The sequence below is a fragment of the Heptranchias perlo genome, chromosome 6 (assembly GCF_035084215.1).
Source record: "Heptranchias perlo isolate sHepPer1 chromosome 6, sHepPer1.hap1, whole genome shotgun sequence".
Lineage (NCBI taxonomy): Eukaryota > Metazoa > Chordata > Chondrichthyes > Hexanchiformes > Hexanchidae > Heptranchias > Heptranchias perlo.
Genome location: NC_090330.1, coordinates 63294396 through 63311496, shown reverse-complemented (window position 1 = coordinate 63311496; position 17101 = coordinate 63294396). Strand labels below are relative to the sequence as shown.

Genomic DNA, 17101 nt, shown 5'->3' with positions numbered 1-17101 from the left:
TACTTTAGGTACCACATCCAAACATATGGGCATTGGAGGCAGTGGTGAAAAGGACCAAGAGCCTGATCCCCAGTGTCAGGGGCCTCAGTTATGAGGAAAGAGTGAACAAGTTTGGGCTTTTCAGCCTTGAAAGAAGGCATCCAGCCTAGAGGTGATCTGAGATATGCAAGATAGTAAGTATGGAAAAGGTAAATTCAAAAAATTACTTTAAAGTAAATTGTGCGTGTTGGACAAGGGGACATAGGTTTAAACAAGTTAAAGGTAAACTTAGGACTGATATCAGGAAGTTCTTCATCCCAAAAAAGTGAGAACCCTGGAATCGTTTAAGAGCCAATCCGATGTTACAATGGAGAGACTTTGGTCAAAGCTCTGCAGTCCTGCCACATCCAGTCATGAATGGTGGTGGACAATTAAACAACTAACAGGAGAAGGAGGCTCTGTAAACATCCCCATCCTCAATGATGGCAGAGTCCAACACGTGAGTGCAAGAGACAAGGCTGAAGCATTTGCAACCATCTTCAGCCAGAAGTGCCAAGTGAATGATCCATCTCGGCCTCCTCCTGATATCCCCACCATCACAGAAGCCAGTCTTCAGCCAATTCGATTCACTCCATGTGATATCAAGAAACGGCTGGATACAACAAAGGCCACAGGCCTCGACAACATCCCAGCTGTAGTGCTGAAGACTTGTGCTCCAGAGCTAGCCACGCCTCTAGCCAAACTGTTCCAGTACAGCTACAACACTGGCATCTACCCGACAATGTGGAAAATTGTCCAGGTATGTCCTGTCCACAAAAAGCAGGACAAATCCAATCCAGCCAATTCCCGCCCCATCAGTCTACTCTCAATCATCAGCAAAGTGATGGAAGGTGTCGTTGACAGTGCTTTCAAGAGGTACTTACTCACCAATAACCTGCTCACCCGTGCTCGGTTTGGGTTCCGCCAGAACCACTCAGCTCCAAACGTGGACAAAAGAGCTGAATTCCAGAGGTGAGATGAGTGACTGCCCTTGACATCAAGGCAGCATTTGACAGAGTGTGGCACCAAGGAGCCCTAGTAAAATTGAAATCAATGGGAATCAGGGGGGAAAACTCTCCAGTGGCTGGAGTCATACCTTGCACAAAGGAAGATGGTAGTGGTTGTTGGAAGCCAATCATCTCAGCCCCAGGACATTGCTGCAGGAGTTCCTCAGGGTAGTGTCCTAGGCACAACCATCTTCAGCTGCTTCATCAATGACCTTCCCTCCATCATAAGGTCAGAAATGGGGATGTTTGCTGATGATTGCACAGTGTTCAGTTCCATTCGCAACCTCTCAGATAACGAAGCAGTCCATGCCCGCATGCAGTAAGACCTGGACAACATCTAGGCGTGCGCTGATAAGTGGTAAGTAACATTCGTGCCAGACAAGTGCAGGCAATGACCATCTCCAACAAGAGAAAGTCTAACCACCTCCCCTTGACATTCAACTGCATTACTATCACCGAATCCCCCACCATCAACATCCTGGGGGGTCACTGTTGACCAGAAACTTAACTGGACCGGCCACATAAATACTGTGGCTACAAGAGCAGGTCAGAGGCTGAGTATTCTGCGGCGAGTGACTCACCTCCTGATTCCCCAAAGCCTTTCCACCATCGACAAGGCACAAGTCAGAAATGTGATTAGAATACTCTTCACTTGCCTGGATGAGTGCAGCTCCAACAACACTCAAGAAACTCAACACCATCCAGACAAAGCAGCCCGCTTGATTGGCATCCCATCCACCACCCTAAACATTCACTCCCTTCACCACCGGCACACTGTAGCCGCAGTGGGTACCATCTACAAAATGCACTGCAGCAACTCGCCAAGGCTTCTTCGACAGCACCTCCCAAACCTTCAACCTCTACCACCTAGAAGGACAAGGGCAGCAGGCACAACTGAACAACACCACCTGAACGTTCCCCTCCAAGTGACAGACCATCCCGACTTGGAAATATACCACTGTTCCTTCATCATCGCTGGGTCATAATCCTGGATCTCCCTACCTAACAGTGCTGTGGGAGAACCTTCACCATATGGGCTGCAGCGGTTCAAGAAGGTGGCTCATCACCACCTTCTCAAAGGCAATTAGGGATGGGCAATAAATGCTGGCCTTGCCAGCGACACCCACATCCTATGAACGAATAAAAAAAATTATGGATGGATGAACTAAAGATGGGCTGAATTGCCTTCGTTATCTGTAATTATCGTGTGACCTTTTATTCTGTTTGTTTTATTCCACCCACTTCTTTATAACAACCCATGATATTTTTAAACAAATAAATACTTTCTAATTTAAAAAATAAATCAGTTTTAAAAACGTTCTAAAAACGTATCAAGATAAGGGATATTAGTGCTGGGGAACAGAACATCTCAATATCAAACACTCCCTGGTCAGAGAAAAATCATACATGCCATGATAAGTAAGAAAATATTACATACTTCTCTCAATGATCCAGTGGGTAAACACACTGCCGTATATAACAAAACCAATTAGACCAGAAGGTCCCAGGTTCAATTCCCAGCCATTGCTAAATTGGTATATCTTAACCAGGTTTGTAGTTTGGATACTAAAATCAGCCCCAACACCGCTTGGTTAAGCAGGAAGGAACAAACAAAAACCAGAGTTGCTGTTTACTATCCACTGCTGCCTGCTCAAGCATATATGGTCGCAGGAAAAACAGGTCCGGGCTTGGCTCTCCTCGCTAGAATAGCTTGCTAAGGAATAGCTAGCTACATGTGCAAAGTACCCAAGAAAGAATCATCACCTTTGAGAGGAGAGATAAGGAAAGAAAATTTTAAAAAATCCCTGAAAACTATAGAATCCAGTCTTAATAGAGGCAATGAGACAAATATAAAGAAAGACAACTTTATACTTCGATCACCAAGATCTACCTGTTATTTGCAGTGAAACCTATAGCTGACCTCCCCCCCATGTAATACCTCCATGTCTCTGATCGACCACGACCACCCCGCGCGCCCATTACCGATGCCCGTATCTCGAAGGCCCGTTCCGCCCCACTTCAAGTTACCTTCATTCCAACATGAATTTATCTGGGGCGCGCTTCATATCCACAGAACCAACAGATGAAAGTGTAACAGCGTTGCAATTTATTAGAAGCGGAACTAAATGTGACCGTTACCGTTCGATTATGACACTGGGGGCCGGTATAACTGAGGCACGCTTCCGGAAAGGAATCAATGTCAAGTTCTTACAATAATGGGCAAAGAGCTACCGGAACACATTCACTGTTACACCTAACCTTCCGGTCGGTGATTGGTCAGCTCCGATATAATCTATTGGCTGCGAAAGGTGTCAATCAAGTGACGCGTGAGTACAGGGATGGGTGACGGGTGCGAGGTGACGATTGTTGATGGCGGTTTAGCAACTGAGCTCGAGGCGGCGGGGCTGGAGTTGCAGGTAATGGAGGAGGCGAGGCGAGGCGTGAGAACGAAATTCAGTGGGACTGGTGCGCCCAATTTTGTTTGATAACACTCCTGTGAAGCGCCATGGGACGTTTTAAAACAACAACTACTTGCTTTTATGTGTGTATATATATAGTGCCTTTAAGGTAGTAAAATGTCTCAAAGTGCTTCACGGGAGCGATTATCAAACAAAATTTGACATTGAGCCACTTAAGGAGACATTAGGACAAGTGATATAAAGCTTGGTTGAGGATGTAGGTTTTAAGGAGTGTCTTAAAGGAGGAGAGAGGTTTCGGGAGGGATTTACAGAGCTTACGGCCTAGGCAACTGAAGGCATAGCTGCTAATGGTGGAACAGTTAAAATTGGTGATGTGCAAGAGGCAAGAATTGGAGGAGTGCAGAGATCTCGGAGGGTTGTAGAGATCTCGGAGGGTTGTAGAGATCTCGGAGGGTTGTAGGGCTGGAGGGGATTACAGAGATAGGGAGGGGTGAGGCCATGGAGGGATTTGAAAACAAGGATGAGAATTTTAAAATTGAGGTGTTCCTGGATCGGGAGTTAATGTAGGTCAGCGAGCACAGGGGTGATGGGTGAATGGGACTTGGTGTGAATTAGGATACGGGCAGCAGAGTTTTGGCTGAACTCAAGTTTATGGAGGGTGGAAGATGAGAGGCCAGTTCGGAGAATATCTCTAGACTTGACTATTCCAATAACAAAGGCATAGATGAGGGTTTCAGCAGCAGTTGAGTTGAGGCGAGGTGGAGACGGGTGATGTTACAGAGGTGGAAGTAGGCGGCCTTGGTGATGGTCGGAAACTTATCTCAAGGTTGAATAGGACGCCAAGGTTGCGAACAGTCTGGTTCAGCCTCAAAGTGGCCAGGGAGAGGGATGGAGGCGGTAGCTAAGGAACAGAGTTTGTGGTGGGGACCAAAGACAATGACTTCGGTCTTTCCAACATCTGGTTTGTGGAAATTTTTCTTCATCCTGTACTGGATGTCGGATAAGCAGTGTGACAAATCAGAGATAGTGGAGGCGTCGAGGGAGGTGGTGAGGTAGAGCTGGGTATCGTCAGTGTACGTGTGGAACCTGACGTGTTTTCAGTTGATGTCACCAAGAGACGGCATGTAGATAAGAAATAGGAGGGGGCCGAGGATAAATCCTTGGCGGCCTCCGGAGGTAACTGTGCGTAGCGGGAAGGGAAGCCATTACAGGTGATTCTCTTACTACATTAAAGGTGCCATATAAGATTTATGTAACCATGACTCTGCCCCTTCAACTCTTAGGCTTTCATAAGCTCTTGGCCATGAGTATCTACCACAAACAGTGATGTCCAGCATACTAAGAAGCAGCAATTTGCAGTCAGCCGCTGTAAAAATGACTTGCGTTTATACAGCCTTTTACTACTATTGGAAACATCCCAACAAAGCACCTCTAAGCCACTGGCTGTTATGCAATCAAAGACATTCTGCAGTCAATCCCTATTGTACAACCATTTCCACATGCAGAGTTTCTTAAAGTGGCAGCAAAACGTGGAGTTTGGTCTTACTGCCTCCCCATTCATTGCTCTGAAAGCCTTTAGGGCAGAGGGATACAACTGGCCATGTGTGGTTTGTGAGCCCTGATGATCAGGCTCATGTTGATGGATACATCCATTTGGAGGTGAATTTCATTGTGCTGGTTTGAGCTAAAAGCCCAGTGAGTGTAGATTGAAATTACACTTCAATAATGAATGCTTTTTTCTCTAATAGGAAGATCCATTGTGGAGTGCCAGAGTATTGCAAACTAATCCACAGGCTATCAAAAATGTACACGCAAGGTAATTTGAAGCAGCTATTCTTGTTTTACTTTTCTAAACAATTTGTTCTGTAGTTCGATGTTAAACACAGCCCAATTTAGTTAAGTAGATCACTTCCCATTGTTATGGTCATGGGCTCGATAGGAACAGGAGTAGGCCATTCAGCCCCTCGTGCCTGCTCCGCCATTTGATAAGATCATGGCTGATCTGTGATCTAGCTCCATATACCTGCCTTTGGCCCATATCCCTTAATACCTTTGGTTGCTAAAAAGCTATCTATCTCCCATTTAAATTTAGCAATTGAGCTCGTATCAATTGCCGTTTGCAGAAGAGAGTTCCAAACTTCTTCCACCCTTTGTGTGTAGAAATGTTTTCTAATCTTGCTCCTGAAAGGTCTGGCTCTAATTTTTAGACTCTGCCCCCTACTCCTAGAATCCCCAACCAGCGGAAATAGTTTCTCTCTCTCCACCCTATCCGTTCCCCTTAATATCTTATAAACTTTGATCAGATCACCCCTTAACCTTCGAAACACTAGAGAATACAACCATAATTTGTGTAATCTCTCCTCGTAACTTAACCCTTGAAGTCTGGGTATCATTCTAGTAAACCTACGTTGCACTCCCTCCAAGGCCAATATGTCCTTCCGAAGGTGCGATGCCCAGAACTGCTCACAGTACTCCAGGTGCGGTCTAACCAGGGTTTTGTATAGTTGCAGCATAACTTCTGCCCCCTTGTACTCTAGTCCTCTAGATATAAAGGCCAGCATTCCATTAGCCGCCTTGATTATTTTCTGGTTTTGATTTCAGGTGCCTGTATACCCTATATAGATATTTGTAGTAAGTGTTTGAGGCGTTTGCCCGATGAACAGGTATGCTCCCACCCAATGTGCCTGTAATTCTTATCTTCCATTTGTCTTGGCAAAATAGCACCACTTACTCCCATTCGTCTCACTCTTTCACGCATACACATATGTTCAAAGACTGATGGGATGTATAGATCATTTCAATCCAGTCCTTCGTGGGCATGGACCCACAGTAAAAATTGCCCCAAGTTCATCACTGGTACTAAATTGGCAATCTGACTCAGCAAGGCTACAGCATAGATGATGTGGGAGATGGAAAAATATCACACAAGTGCGATCTTCAGAGACTAGGGTTGTCAACTTTTTGGGGAACAGCAGAGGGAGCTTTACTCTGTGTCTAACACACATTACTGTCTTTTGTGTAAAATGGCACTTCGGAAACATTATTCCAATGCAAATATGTACTGGTCACAAAACAAGGAAAAAGCAGACCATCGGCTGCTTAATTTGTCCTGAAATCAATCAAATTAAGGTGAAATGCTGGGTAATGTGCAAATGAACTGGGGTCCTGAATCAGGGTGGAATTCAGGAATCATTGAACCAAGTTTATCAAATTAATTCAATGATAAAATACACCTTTTGTCACCCTGCATCCCAGTTTTCAACTTTAAAAGGTACAAGAGATATATCCCAGTCAGCATGCTCCCAACTTGTCATTTCTTCTAGGTTCATTGAGATAGAAATTAATACCTAAACGCTACATGGTACAAGTTTTATATTACGAACACTAGTCCAGGTTTAGTATTGAGAGTTCACAAAATGTCACTTTTTAAAATTATTTTTGTATTTGAAGAAGCAGAAGTTAGAAATTTGGCAGTATGGACTTTATGCTATTGTTTAATCTTTACCTTCAAAAATCTGAATAGTATTTTATAGTCTAAGGTCTGTGCTTTTCCTCTGCTAGGCAAAGACTAGTAGAACATGAAGAGGGCTCATACCAATTCAGTAACCTCTTACAACAAAGGGTTTCTGTTTGAACTCCAGGCAATGCTACATCACCAGATATTGTGTATGTAAAATCACATTCTGCTTTGTAGGGAGCTAGGGTTTGTCTACAGGAGTGGCCTTTGGTGCAGAGTAAAACCTAAAAATACAACAGTTATGATGTATGAGGTTGACTGTTCGGCAGTTCACAGTGCTCTCCCTGTAGGACAGCAGTGCAGTGTGCCTGGAATGAGCCTGAGTCATAAAAGGTAAGGGCCTTCGGTCACTGGCATTGCTGTGCTATGGTGGAGTTTGACTGAAGGTCACCTTAGAGCATGGGGCACAACTTTGTTATGGATTTCCTTGTGAATTGGAGCCAACACAAGCACTGCTCCTCCGACTAGTTAAGGTACAGTCTACACCTGTTAATTCAAGGTCGATTTCGTTTGGGAAAAAATGTTAGTTATCCAATAGTTAGATGAAGTAAGGTGGGAGGGGGCTCCTGTGGAGCTTAAACACTGGCATAGATTAGTTGAGCCGAATGTGCTGTAAATTCTATGAAATAATTTAAATAAAATATCTTCGTAAGATACCTCAGGAACACTAAAATACTATAAAACATTAAAGAAACTATTGAAATGCTCAAAATCAAAGCTTGAGCACTGTATAAGCTGTGCAATGAGAAGTATAGTCATTTTGCAAAATACCCTGTAATTGTTGTTTGCTTCCTGCTGATGGCACATTCAACCCCAAAATATTTAGTGCAGAGAAAAGTTCCATCGGGACATCTGGTTTAATTGTCACTTCCTCAGCAATTGCACACAATTGGATGGGGGCTGGTTCGTCTAACGCTGTCTGCTCGCTGGATCCACTTGCTTGGGCCTCTTCCTCACTCTTGCATTCATTAACAGCAACATCCTCCCACACAGCATCAACAATTACTGTGTTGATCTGCAATCTGGTACCAGGATTTCTTCATAAACTCTGAATCAACTCCAATCTCATGTCAGCTGGGAGTCGCAACAGAGAGTTCACATTGTACAGAGGTTTGCTGTTTCAGAATGGGCCGTCTATGGCTGTGTGGGATCCTTGACTGCATCAGATGCAGCTATTTCCACTGCTGGTGGGATGAATTTACAGTGGTGAAACCAGTTTACTTTTAGCTTTTGCTTTTATATGCAAGCACTTTATGTGAGCTCCACAGTTATCAACAATCAAGACAACTTTTCCATACTTTGGTTAAAATGACGTAGCCATTCCTCAAAGAAAACCAGTCATCCATGTCTTTTTATTGTTACTGTAGGTTCAGGCAGAGTATCCACACCACAAAAACTTGAAGTGTTGTTGGAATTTTTAATAACTAGCTGCTTTTGCTTGTAGTCATACTAGCACGAACAATTATGGTAGTTTACTTCCCATCTGAACGTTTTTGTTGATGAAAGCTGGCATTCTGCTGGATACAGCTTGTAAAAAAAAAATGCCAGTTTTATCAGCATTAATAATATCTTTGGGCTTATAATCAGATAAAATGTTAGGCACCCAGTTGTCAATGGTTTTTATGGGAACGTCGCTTGCCCTCCCATTTGTGGACCTGGTTGCCTGGCATTTTCTGAAGTAGTTGATCCAGAGTGCAGAAACTGGGTCAGTTTCAAATTCTTCAGCAAGTTCATCTTTTCCAGCAAGACAAGATTGCATATCCCAGGAACGTTTGCTGCACTGATCTGCATGAACTAAGTTGAATTCAAATTAAGCAGCAGAGTTCATTGGTCAGGACACATTTAGATGAGAATTTGTGTTCAAGTTAACCCATTTGTTGAATTAGATTTGAATTAAGTTATGAATTTTTAATGGGAGGCATTTTTTGCACAATTTCAATTTAAATTAACGCTAATTTGAATTAAGCAACACTAAGAGGAGTAGTCTCTATGTGCATCTCAATACGTTGATGCCACTAGGCACAGAGTGCACCTGATGCAGCCTGACTTGTCTGGCTTCCCGCTTTTCATCCAAAAGTCACAAATAAAGGGTGATTTTCCCATGGAAAAAAGTGGCAGTGCCACAACAATTGGCATGGTGTTTACCACCTAAACAGAAATAGGAAAAAACAAGAAAGGCAAAGAAATAGCATCATAATATTCCTACCAACCTTACATCGAGTTACAGGACAAAAATGGGCCATTCGGCCCAACTGGTCTATGCCAGCATTTATGCTGCACACAAGCCTCCTCCCTCCCTATTTCATCTATCTCTATCAGCATATCCTTCTGTTCTTTTTTCCTTTGTGTGCTTATCTAGCCTCCCCTTAATTTCAATTTTATCCTTATCTCTTTCTTCATCATGGTGTTTCATTATTAGCTAATTTGTTCTTTTTTTTTAAGAGGAATATATTTCTCCCTCAACTCTATTGATCATTTTAAATATTTCCCACTGCTGTTCTAGCTCTGTCAATGTTTTTTTCCAGTTTACCTTCCCTAGTTCCATTCCCATCCCCTCAAAATTAGCTTTTTTCCAATCTATTACTTTGGGCTTTGCCTTACTTATATCTTTCTCAATCATTATTTTAAACCTTATTGTGTTATGATCACTGTTGCCTAGATGTTCCCCTACGCATACTCCTCTTATCTGCTCCGGTTCATTTCCCATTACTAGATCCCGCAGTGATTCCTGTCGTGTTGGGCTTCTTACATACTGGGTAAGAAAGGAGTCTTTTACACACTGTAAAAACTCCACTCCTCTTTCCCCTTTCCCCACCTCTTGCCAGTTTATTTGGGATGTGGGCATCGCTGGCGAGGCCAGCATTTATTGCCCATCCCTAATTGCCCTTGAGAAGGTGGTGGTGAGCCGCCTTCTTGAACCGCTGCAGTCTGTGTGGTGACGGTTCTCCCAGTGCTGTTAGGAAGGGAATTCCAGGTTTTTGACCCAGCGACGATGAAGGAACGGCGATATATTTCCAAGTCGGGATGGTGTGTGACTTGGAGGGGAACGTGCAGGTGGTATTGTTCCCATGTGCCTGCTGCTCTTGTCCTTCTAGGTGGTAGAGGTCGTGGGTTTGGGAGGTGCTGTCGAAGAAGCGTTGGCGAGTTGCTGCAGTGCATCCTGTGGATGGTACACACTGCAGCCACAGTGTGCCGGTGGTGAAGGGAGTGAATGTTTAGGGTGGTGGATGAGGTGCCAATCAAGCGGGCTGCTTTATCTTGGATGGTGTCGAGCTTCTTGAGTGTTGGAGCTGCACTCCTCCAAGCAAGTGGAGAGTATTCCATCACACTCCTGACTTGTGCCTTGTCGATGGTGGAAAGGCTTTGGGGAGTCAGGAGGTGAGTCACTCGCCGCAGAATACCCAGCCTCTGACCAGCTCTCGTAGCCACAGTATTTATATGGCTGGTCCAGTTAAGTTTCTGGTCAATGGTGACCCCCAGGATGTTGATGGTGGGGGATTCAGCGATGGTAATGCCGTTGAATGTCAAGGGGAGGTGGTTAGACTCTCTCTTGTTGGAGATGGTCATTGCTTGGCACTTGTCTGGTGCGAATGTTACTTGCCACTTATCAGCCCAAGCCTGGATGTTGTCCAGGTCTTGCTGCATGCGGGCTCGGACTGCTTCATTACTTGAGGGGTTGCGAATGGAACTGAACGCTGTGCAATCATCAGCGAACATCCCCATTTCTGACCTTATGATGGAGGGAAGGTCATTGATGAAGCAGCTGAAGATGGTTGGGCCTAGGACACTGCCTTGAGGAACTCCTGCAGCAATGTCCTGGGGCTGAGATGATTGGCCTCCATCAACCACTACCATCTTCCTTTGCGCTAGGTATGACTTCAGCCACTGGAGAGTTTTCCCCCTGATTCCCATTGACTTCAATTTTACTAGGGCTCCTTGGTGCCACACTTGGTCAAATGCTGCCTTGATGTCAAGGGCAGTCACTCTCACCTCACCTCTGGAATTCAGCTCTTTTGTCCATGTTTGGATCACAGCTGTAATGAGGTCTGGAGCTGAGTGGTCCTGGCGGAACCCAAACTGAGCATCGGTGAGCAGGTTATTGGTGAGTAAGTGCCACTTGATCGCACTGTCGACGACACCTTCCATCACTTTGCTGATGATTGAGAGTAGACTGATGGGGCGGTAATTGTCCGGATTGGATTTGTCCTGCTTTTTGTGGACAGGACATACCTGGGCAATTTTCCACATTGTCGGGTAGATGCCAGTGTTGTAGCTGTACTGGAACAGTTTGGCTAGAGGCGCGGCTAGTTCTGGAGTTCTATAGTTCTATATATTTCTTCCTTCACTTCCCTTCCACTATTACGTGGTCTGTAGAATATGCCTATTAACATGATTGATCCCTTCTTATCTTTTGTCTCAATCCATTTGAATTCTGTATCTATCTTAATATTACTTATGTCCCTTTTTACTACTACCATTATGTGTCCCTAATTAGTACAGCTACTCCACAACCCCCCCTATTATTTTTTCCTTCGTTCCATATCATTTCCAAATAAGTTATATCCTGCAATGATTATTTGCCAATCCTGTTCTTAGCCATGTTTCAGTTATCCCTATTAGTTATCTGGCTACTCGCTACGAATTATTGCCTCCAGTTCCGCCGTTTTGTTTTGGATAATGTGCACATTGCAGTACAGGCAATTTAATTTTTTTTTAGTATTTGTTCCCCTCACTTTATTTTTAACAGTCATTTTCTACTCATGTTCTATAACTGTATTTGTTCCCTGACTGTTTGTTATCCTTATTCCTGACCTTGGTCTGACCTTTACTCTCATCTGCTATTTCTTTTATCTTCAGAGTTATGTTATTTTCACCAGATCTCTTCCCCGTCTTAATAGTTTAAAGTCCTTTTGACTATCCTATTTATCCTTTCCGCAAGGACACTGGTCCCATTCCGGTTTAGGTGAAGCCTGTCCCAGTGGTACAGCTCCTTCCTGTCCCAGTTCTGGTGCCAGTGAGCCATGAAATGGAACCCCTTCTTCCCACACCAATCTTTCAGCCACGCATTCACTTTCCTGATCTGCCTATCCCTATGCCAGTTGGCACGTGGCTTGGGTAGTTATCCCGAGATTACTACCCGTGAGGTCCTGTTTTTTTAATTTAGTTCCTAACTTCTGATATTCCCTTAGCAGGACCTCCTCCCTTTTCTTCCCTCTGTCATTAGTCTCAACATGGACCACGACAACTGGATCTTCCCCTTCCCTTTCCAAGTTCCTCTCCAGTTGCTCTGAGATATTCTTTACCTTTGCACCTGGTAGGTAACACACCCTTGTGGACTCTTGGCTGTGACTGCAGAGGATGCTATATATCCCCCTAATTATTGAATCCCCTATGACTACAACTGTACTATTCTGCTCTCTTTTCCTTCTCCACCCACCTTGGACTGCCTCCTGCTCCAGGGTACCATGGTTAGCATTCTGGCTGTCCACTCCGCAGCCTACATCCTATCCTCAGAGGTAGCAGGTACGTTGTACCTGTTGGACAGGACCAGAGTCTCTGGGACCTCCTTCTCCAGCTCCCCTTAGTTCCCCTTACCCTGCAGGCTAACAGTTACACTCTTCCCTTCCTGTACCTATGCTTTCCATCTGAGTTGACTGTACTCTGGTGAAAACTATCCAAAAATTCCTCCCCCTCCTTCATGTATCAGTGTGTCTCTAACTTGCACTCCAGCTCAATGAGCTGGAGTGTCTCAAGGCAGAGACATTTCCTACAGATGTGCAAACTGGGGTCCTCTCACTGTCCACAAATTCCCACGTATCACAGTCCCGACACATAGCCTGCACTGCCATTTCTAGTTTTTTAATTTATTAGTATTAATTTAGTTCTAGATATAATATAATTACTTGAGATCTAGATTGTATTTAGTCGCTGGATTTTGCTTGATGTCAGATTAATTTGTAGCTAATTAGCCTTGTTTTTTGTTAACTTCTTTATTTTATTATTTCCTTAACTCCTATTTATGTATACCAGGTTTTAATTTAATGAAATGTGGAATCCTTTAATGTTGGTATCCTCTATTTAGTTAATTTTAATTTTATTCCCTTAGATCTTAATTAATTAAACACTTCGCTTAATTATATAATGTAAACCCTTAATTGAACACTTGGCTTAATTATATAATTTAAACCCTTAATTGAACACTTGGCTCAATTATATAGCAAATTAAACACGACTTATTTATATAATAAATTGAACACTTAGCTGTTATTCCTCGGGCCCCGAAGTTCTTCCCTCTGCTCTGACGTGACTTTTTCAGATTCGGAATTTTTTTTTCAGATTTTTCCCTGCTTTTTCCCGGCCGCGTCTCCTGCGCTTTGCGTGCTCCGGACCCGGCCGCGTCTCCTGCGCTTTATTATATCTTGTAATGCTGTTTAAATCCACGTTCATAAAGAGCATAGCAGCCCTGGAAACCCATTTTATGTGGGCTGGTAGATTTATCAGCGATATGCTGGGTGTAAACCCTGGGAATTTGGGTTGGTGTCAAACTCATGTCATTTTTGGCTAATTTACTGACATCTACTGGTAAACCTGCAGATACATCCTGTGCCATTCAAAAATATCGCCAGTAAATTCAACAGGGTACTAAAAGGGCAGAGATCCAGTATAACTTAATTTTGCCCCTTTTTCTGACTGGTTATGGTCACTTTACAATTGTTTATATATGCGGTGTAACTGATTGGAAAATCTACCGTTTTGTAGTTAAATTGATTTGTCATTACCAAATGGAATTTGAGTCAAAAAAGTCTGTATCTAATTTCAATACGAAAACTATTTTTAAGAGTGTTGTTTCACTTCTAGGTACCTTTGTAGTGGTGCTGATGTCATCACCACAGCCACATACCAGGCGAGTGTGGCAGGATTTGTTAAGTATCTTAGTTTGAATTCAGAGGAGGCAGCCCTGCTCTTGCAGTCAGGAGTACAACTCGCTAAAGAGGCTGTTGATGAGTTTCTCTCAGAATCCAAAAGTTTGGGTAAGTTCTGCAGCTATTGGGTTTTCATTTAGGAGACATTTTAACAATTTTCAGATTTGCTTTTCAGTTTCGCTGCTCAACCCATGTTGTACAAGTGATGGTGCTGAAATCTTGCATATAATTTCTGTGCATTTTTTCCAACCAAATTGCGAAGCAAAAGTTTCAATCTATTTTTTTTGTATGAAACGTAGGTTTAAAATAAAACTCCAAAGTGTTCAATTCTCAATGTTCTTAGATTGTTTAATATGAAATTTTAGCCAGTATTAATATCTTCACCACACGGACTGCAGCGGTTCAAGAAGGCGGCTCACCACCACCTTCTCGAGGGCAATTAGGGATGGGCAATAAATGCCGGCCTCGCCAGCAACGCCCACATCCCATGAACGAGTATAAAAAAAAATAATATCTTTTACTAAAGTGGAGCTATTAGTCCATAGTGCTTTATTTTTGACAAAGTAATATGTAAGATGTGTTGGCACAGACTTGAAGCATTACATAAGAACATAAGAAATAGGAACAGGAGTAGGCCATATGGCCCCTCAAGCCTGTTCTGCCATTTAATTACATCATGGCTGATCCCGCCCGATCCCTTGATTCCATAAGACTCCATAAATCTGTTGATCTCGGTCTTGAATATACTCAACGACTGAGCATCTGCAGCCCTCTGGGGTAGAGAATTCCAAAGGTTCACCACCCTGAGTGAAGAAATTCCTCCTCATCTCAGTCCTAAATCACCCACCCCTTATCCTGAGACTGTGCCCTGTAGTTCTAGACTCTCCAGCCAGGGGAAACAGCCTCTCCGCATCTACCGTGTCAAACCCTCTTAAGAATTTTATATCCTCTAAGAGTTTCAATGAGATCACCTCTCATTATTCTAAACTCCAGAGAATAGTGGTCCATTCTTCTCAATCTCTCCTCATAAGACAACCCTCTCATCCCAGGAATCAATCCAGTGAACCTTTGTTGCACTGCCTCCTAAGGCGAGTATATCCTTAGGTAAGGTAACCAAAACTGTACTCCAGGTGAGGTCTCACCAAAGCCCTGTACAATTGTAGCTAGACTTCCTTACTCTTGTACTCCAACCCTCATGCAATAAAGGCCATCATTTGCCTTCCTAATTGCTTGCTGTACCTGCATGTTAACTTTCTGTGTTTTGTGGACAAGGACACCCAAATCCCTCTGATCACCAACATTTAATAGTTTCTCACTATTTTAAAAATATTCTGTTTTTCTATTCTTCCTACCAAAGTGAGTAACCTCATATTTCCCCATTTTATACTCCATCTGCCACCTACTTGCCCACTCACTTAACCTGTCTATATCTCTTTGCAGACTCTGTGTCCTCCTCACAGCTTACTTTCCCACCTAGCTTTGTATCGTCAGCAATCTTGGATACATTACACTAGTTACAGCCAACCTGAAAATGACTCGTTAATTCCTACTCTCTGTTTTCTGTCTGTTAACGAATCCTCTATCCATGCTAATATGTTACCACCAACCTCATGAGCTCATATCTTGTGTAACAACCTTTTGTGTGGCACCTTATCAAATGCCTTTTGAAAATCCAAATATTCAACATCCACTGGTTCCCCTCTATCTACCCTGCTAGTTACATCCTCAAAAAATTCTAATAGATTTGTCAAACATGATTTCCCTTTCATAAAACTATGTTGACTCTGCCTAATCATATTATGATTTTCTAAGTGCTCTGTTACCACTTCCTTAATAACGGATTCCAGCATTTTCCCGACGACTGATGTCAGGCTAACTGGCCTGTAGTTCTCTGTTTTCTCTCTTCCCTCCTTTCTTGAATAGTGGTGTTACATTTGCTACCTTCCAATCCACTGAGACCATTCTACAATCTAGGGAATTTTGGAAGATCAACTTAAAATAATTCCTGTTTCCAGAAACTGTAAGCTAAGCACACAATTTTGGCAGCTATAAAATCTAGTTTGTGGAATGATGAGAATCATCATCATTGTGAACACATTTTCTAATATTTTAGGAACAATTAATGTTTATGTAATTTAGTGGAATCATGCCTTCATTATTATGTTTAATAGACTTTTCAAAGTTTTTTTTTCTCCTCCTTTTCTTGTCAATTTTCTTTCCTCCTCTCTTGAAGGCATTGACTCATGCCGAGGTATAGGCCAATGGATGCTAGTCACCTTTCAGTACTTGCCTTAAGTGGCAGTTATTTATGTATGAGCCTTAAAAGTGAGTATGAGGAGATTATTTGATTACAAGGAGCATCACAGCCAAACCTGATCTTTTCCTCGTCCAATATGCACACTTCCAGCAGGTGTCACTTAATAATGATCAAGAGTGGGAATCCAGGCTGTTTCCCCTTCCTAACCCAGGATGCTTAATCTAATTGCAGCACTCCAATCACTATGCTGGCTGTGACTAACTAACTCCTCACAAACACGGGATTGAACCTGGGAATTTCCTGATCAGTATGGCTAAGCTGCTCACTGTATAAATTTGCTGGCCTTTGGGGCAGCCTCTTTCTACAAGTTTTTAATCGTAATGTAATTCATTTTAGGTGTTCATATTAATTTATTAATAACCTGATGAAAATATTTTGTGATTTTAAGAGAGGAGAAAACCCCTCATTGCAGGTTCCATTGGGCCTTACGGAGCTTTTATTCATGATGGTTCTGAATATTCAGGGAACTATGTTGAATTGATGACGAAAGAGGTATGGATCAAATTTTACATGATTTAATTTGAGTGACTTAGCAGGTAGCAACTTTGTTCAATGTCATATCCAACAGCCAGTATCTTTAAAGCATTCTTTGCTGAATTACTCGTGTAGTCCAGACTAGTATCTGTTTGGGATTTAAACCTCTGTTGCAGAGACAAGTGTAATGGTTATGGTACTGGACCTAAGGTTGTGAGTTCAATTCCCAATATGGCAACTTGTGAAATTGCATCTGGGAAAGGAACCTTAGATGCCAGCTCACATTATGTGGTTGACACTTAATACCCTCTAAAGAGGACTTGTCTCGAGTGATATTCAATAAATTCAGCCCTGTCAGTGTCGCCAATACTCCACAACTAATTTTAAAAAATGAATCTCTGCTTTGGACAGACTTTTTTTGCAAT

At 42.9% G+C, this 17101-nt stretch overlaps 2 protein-coding genes across 16 annotated transcripts in view; one reads left to right on the top strand and one right to left on the bottom strand.

Moving 5' to 3' along the window:
* ercc5 (excision repair cross-complementation group 5) overlaps positions 1-17101 on the bottom strand; it is a 149214-nt gene that overhangs the window by 53302 nt on the left and 78811 nt on the right. The window lies entirely within an intron of this gene.
* Positions 3362-17101, top strand: part of zgc:172121 (uncharacterized protein LOC337599 homolog) — a 37449-nt gene continuing 23709 nt past the window's right edge. For all 15 annotated transcript variants that reach the window (XR_010963283.1, XR_010963280.1, XR_010963282.1 and 12 more), the window contains exons 1-4: positions 3362-3442; positions 5194-5261; positions 13821-13993; positions 16591-16694. Coding sequence is in view for 9 of the 15 variants with exons in the window: in XM_067986414.1 (XP_067842515.1) it covers positions 3365-3442; positions 5194-5261; positions 13821-13993; positions 16591-16694 (423 nt within the window). In the remaining 6 variants the exon portion in view is untranslated. The remainder of the gene's footprint in view (positions 3443-5193; positions 5262-13820; positions 13994-16590; positions 16695-17101) is intronic.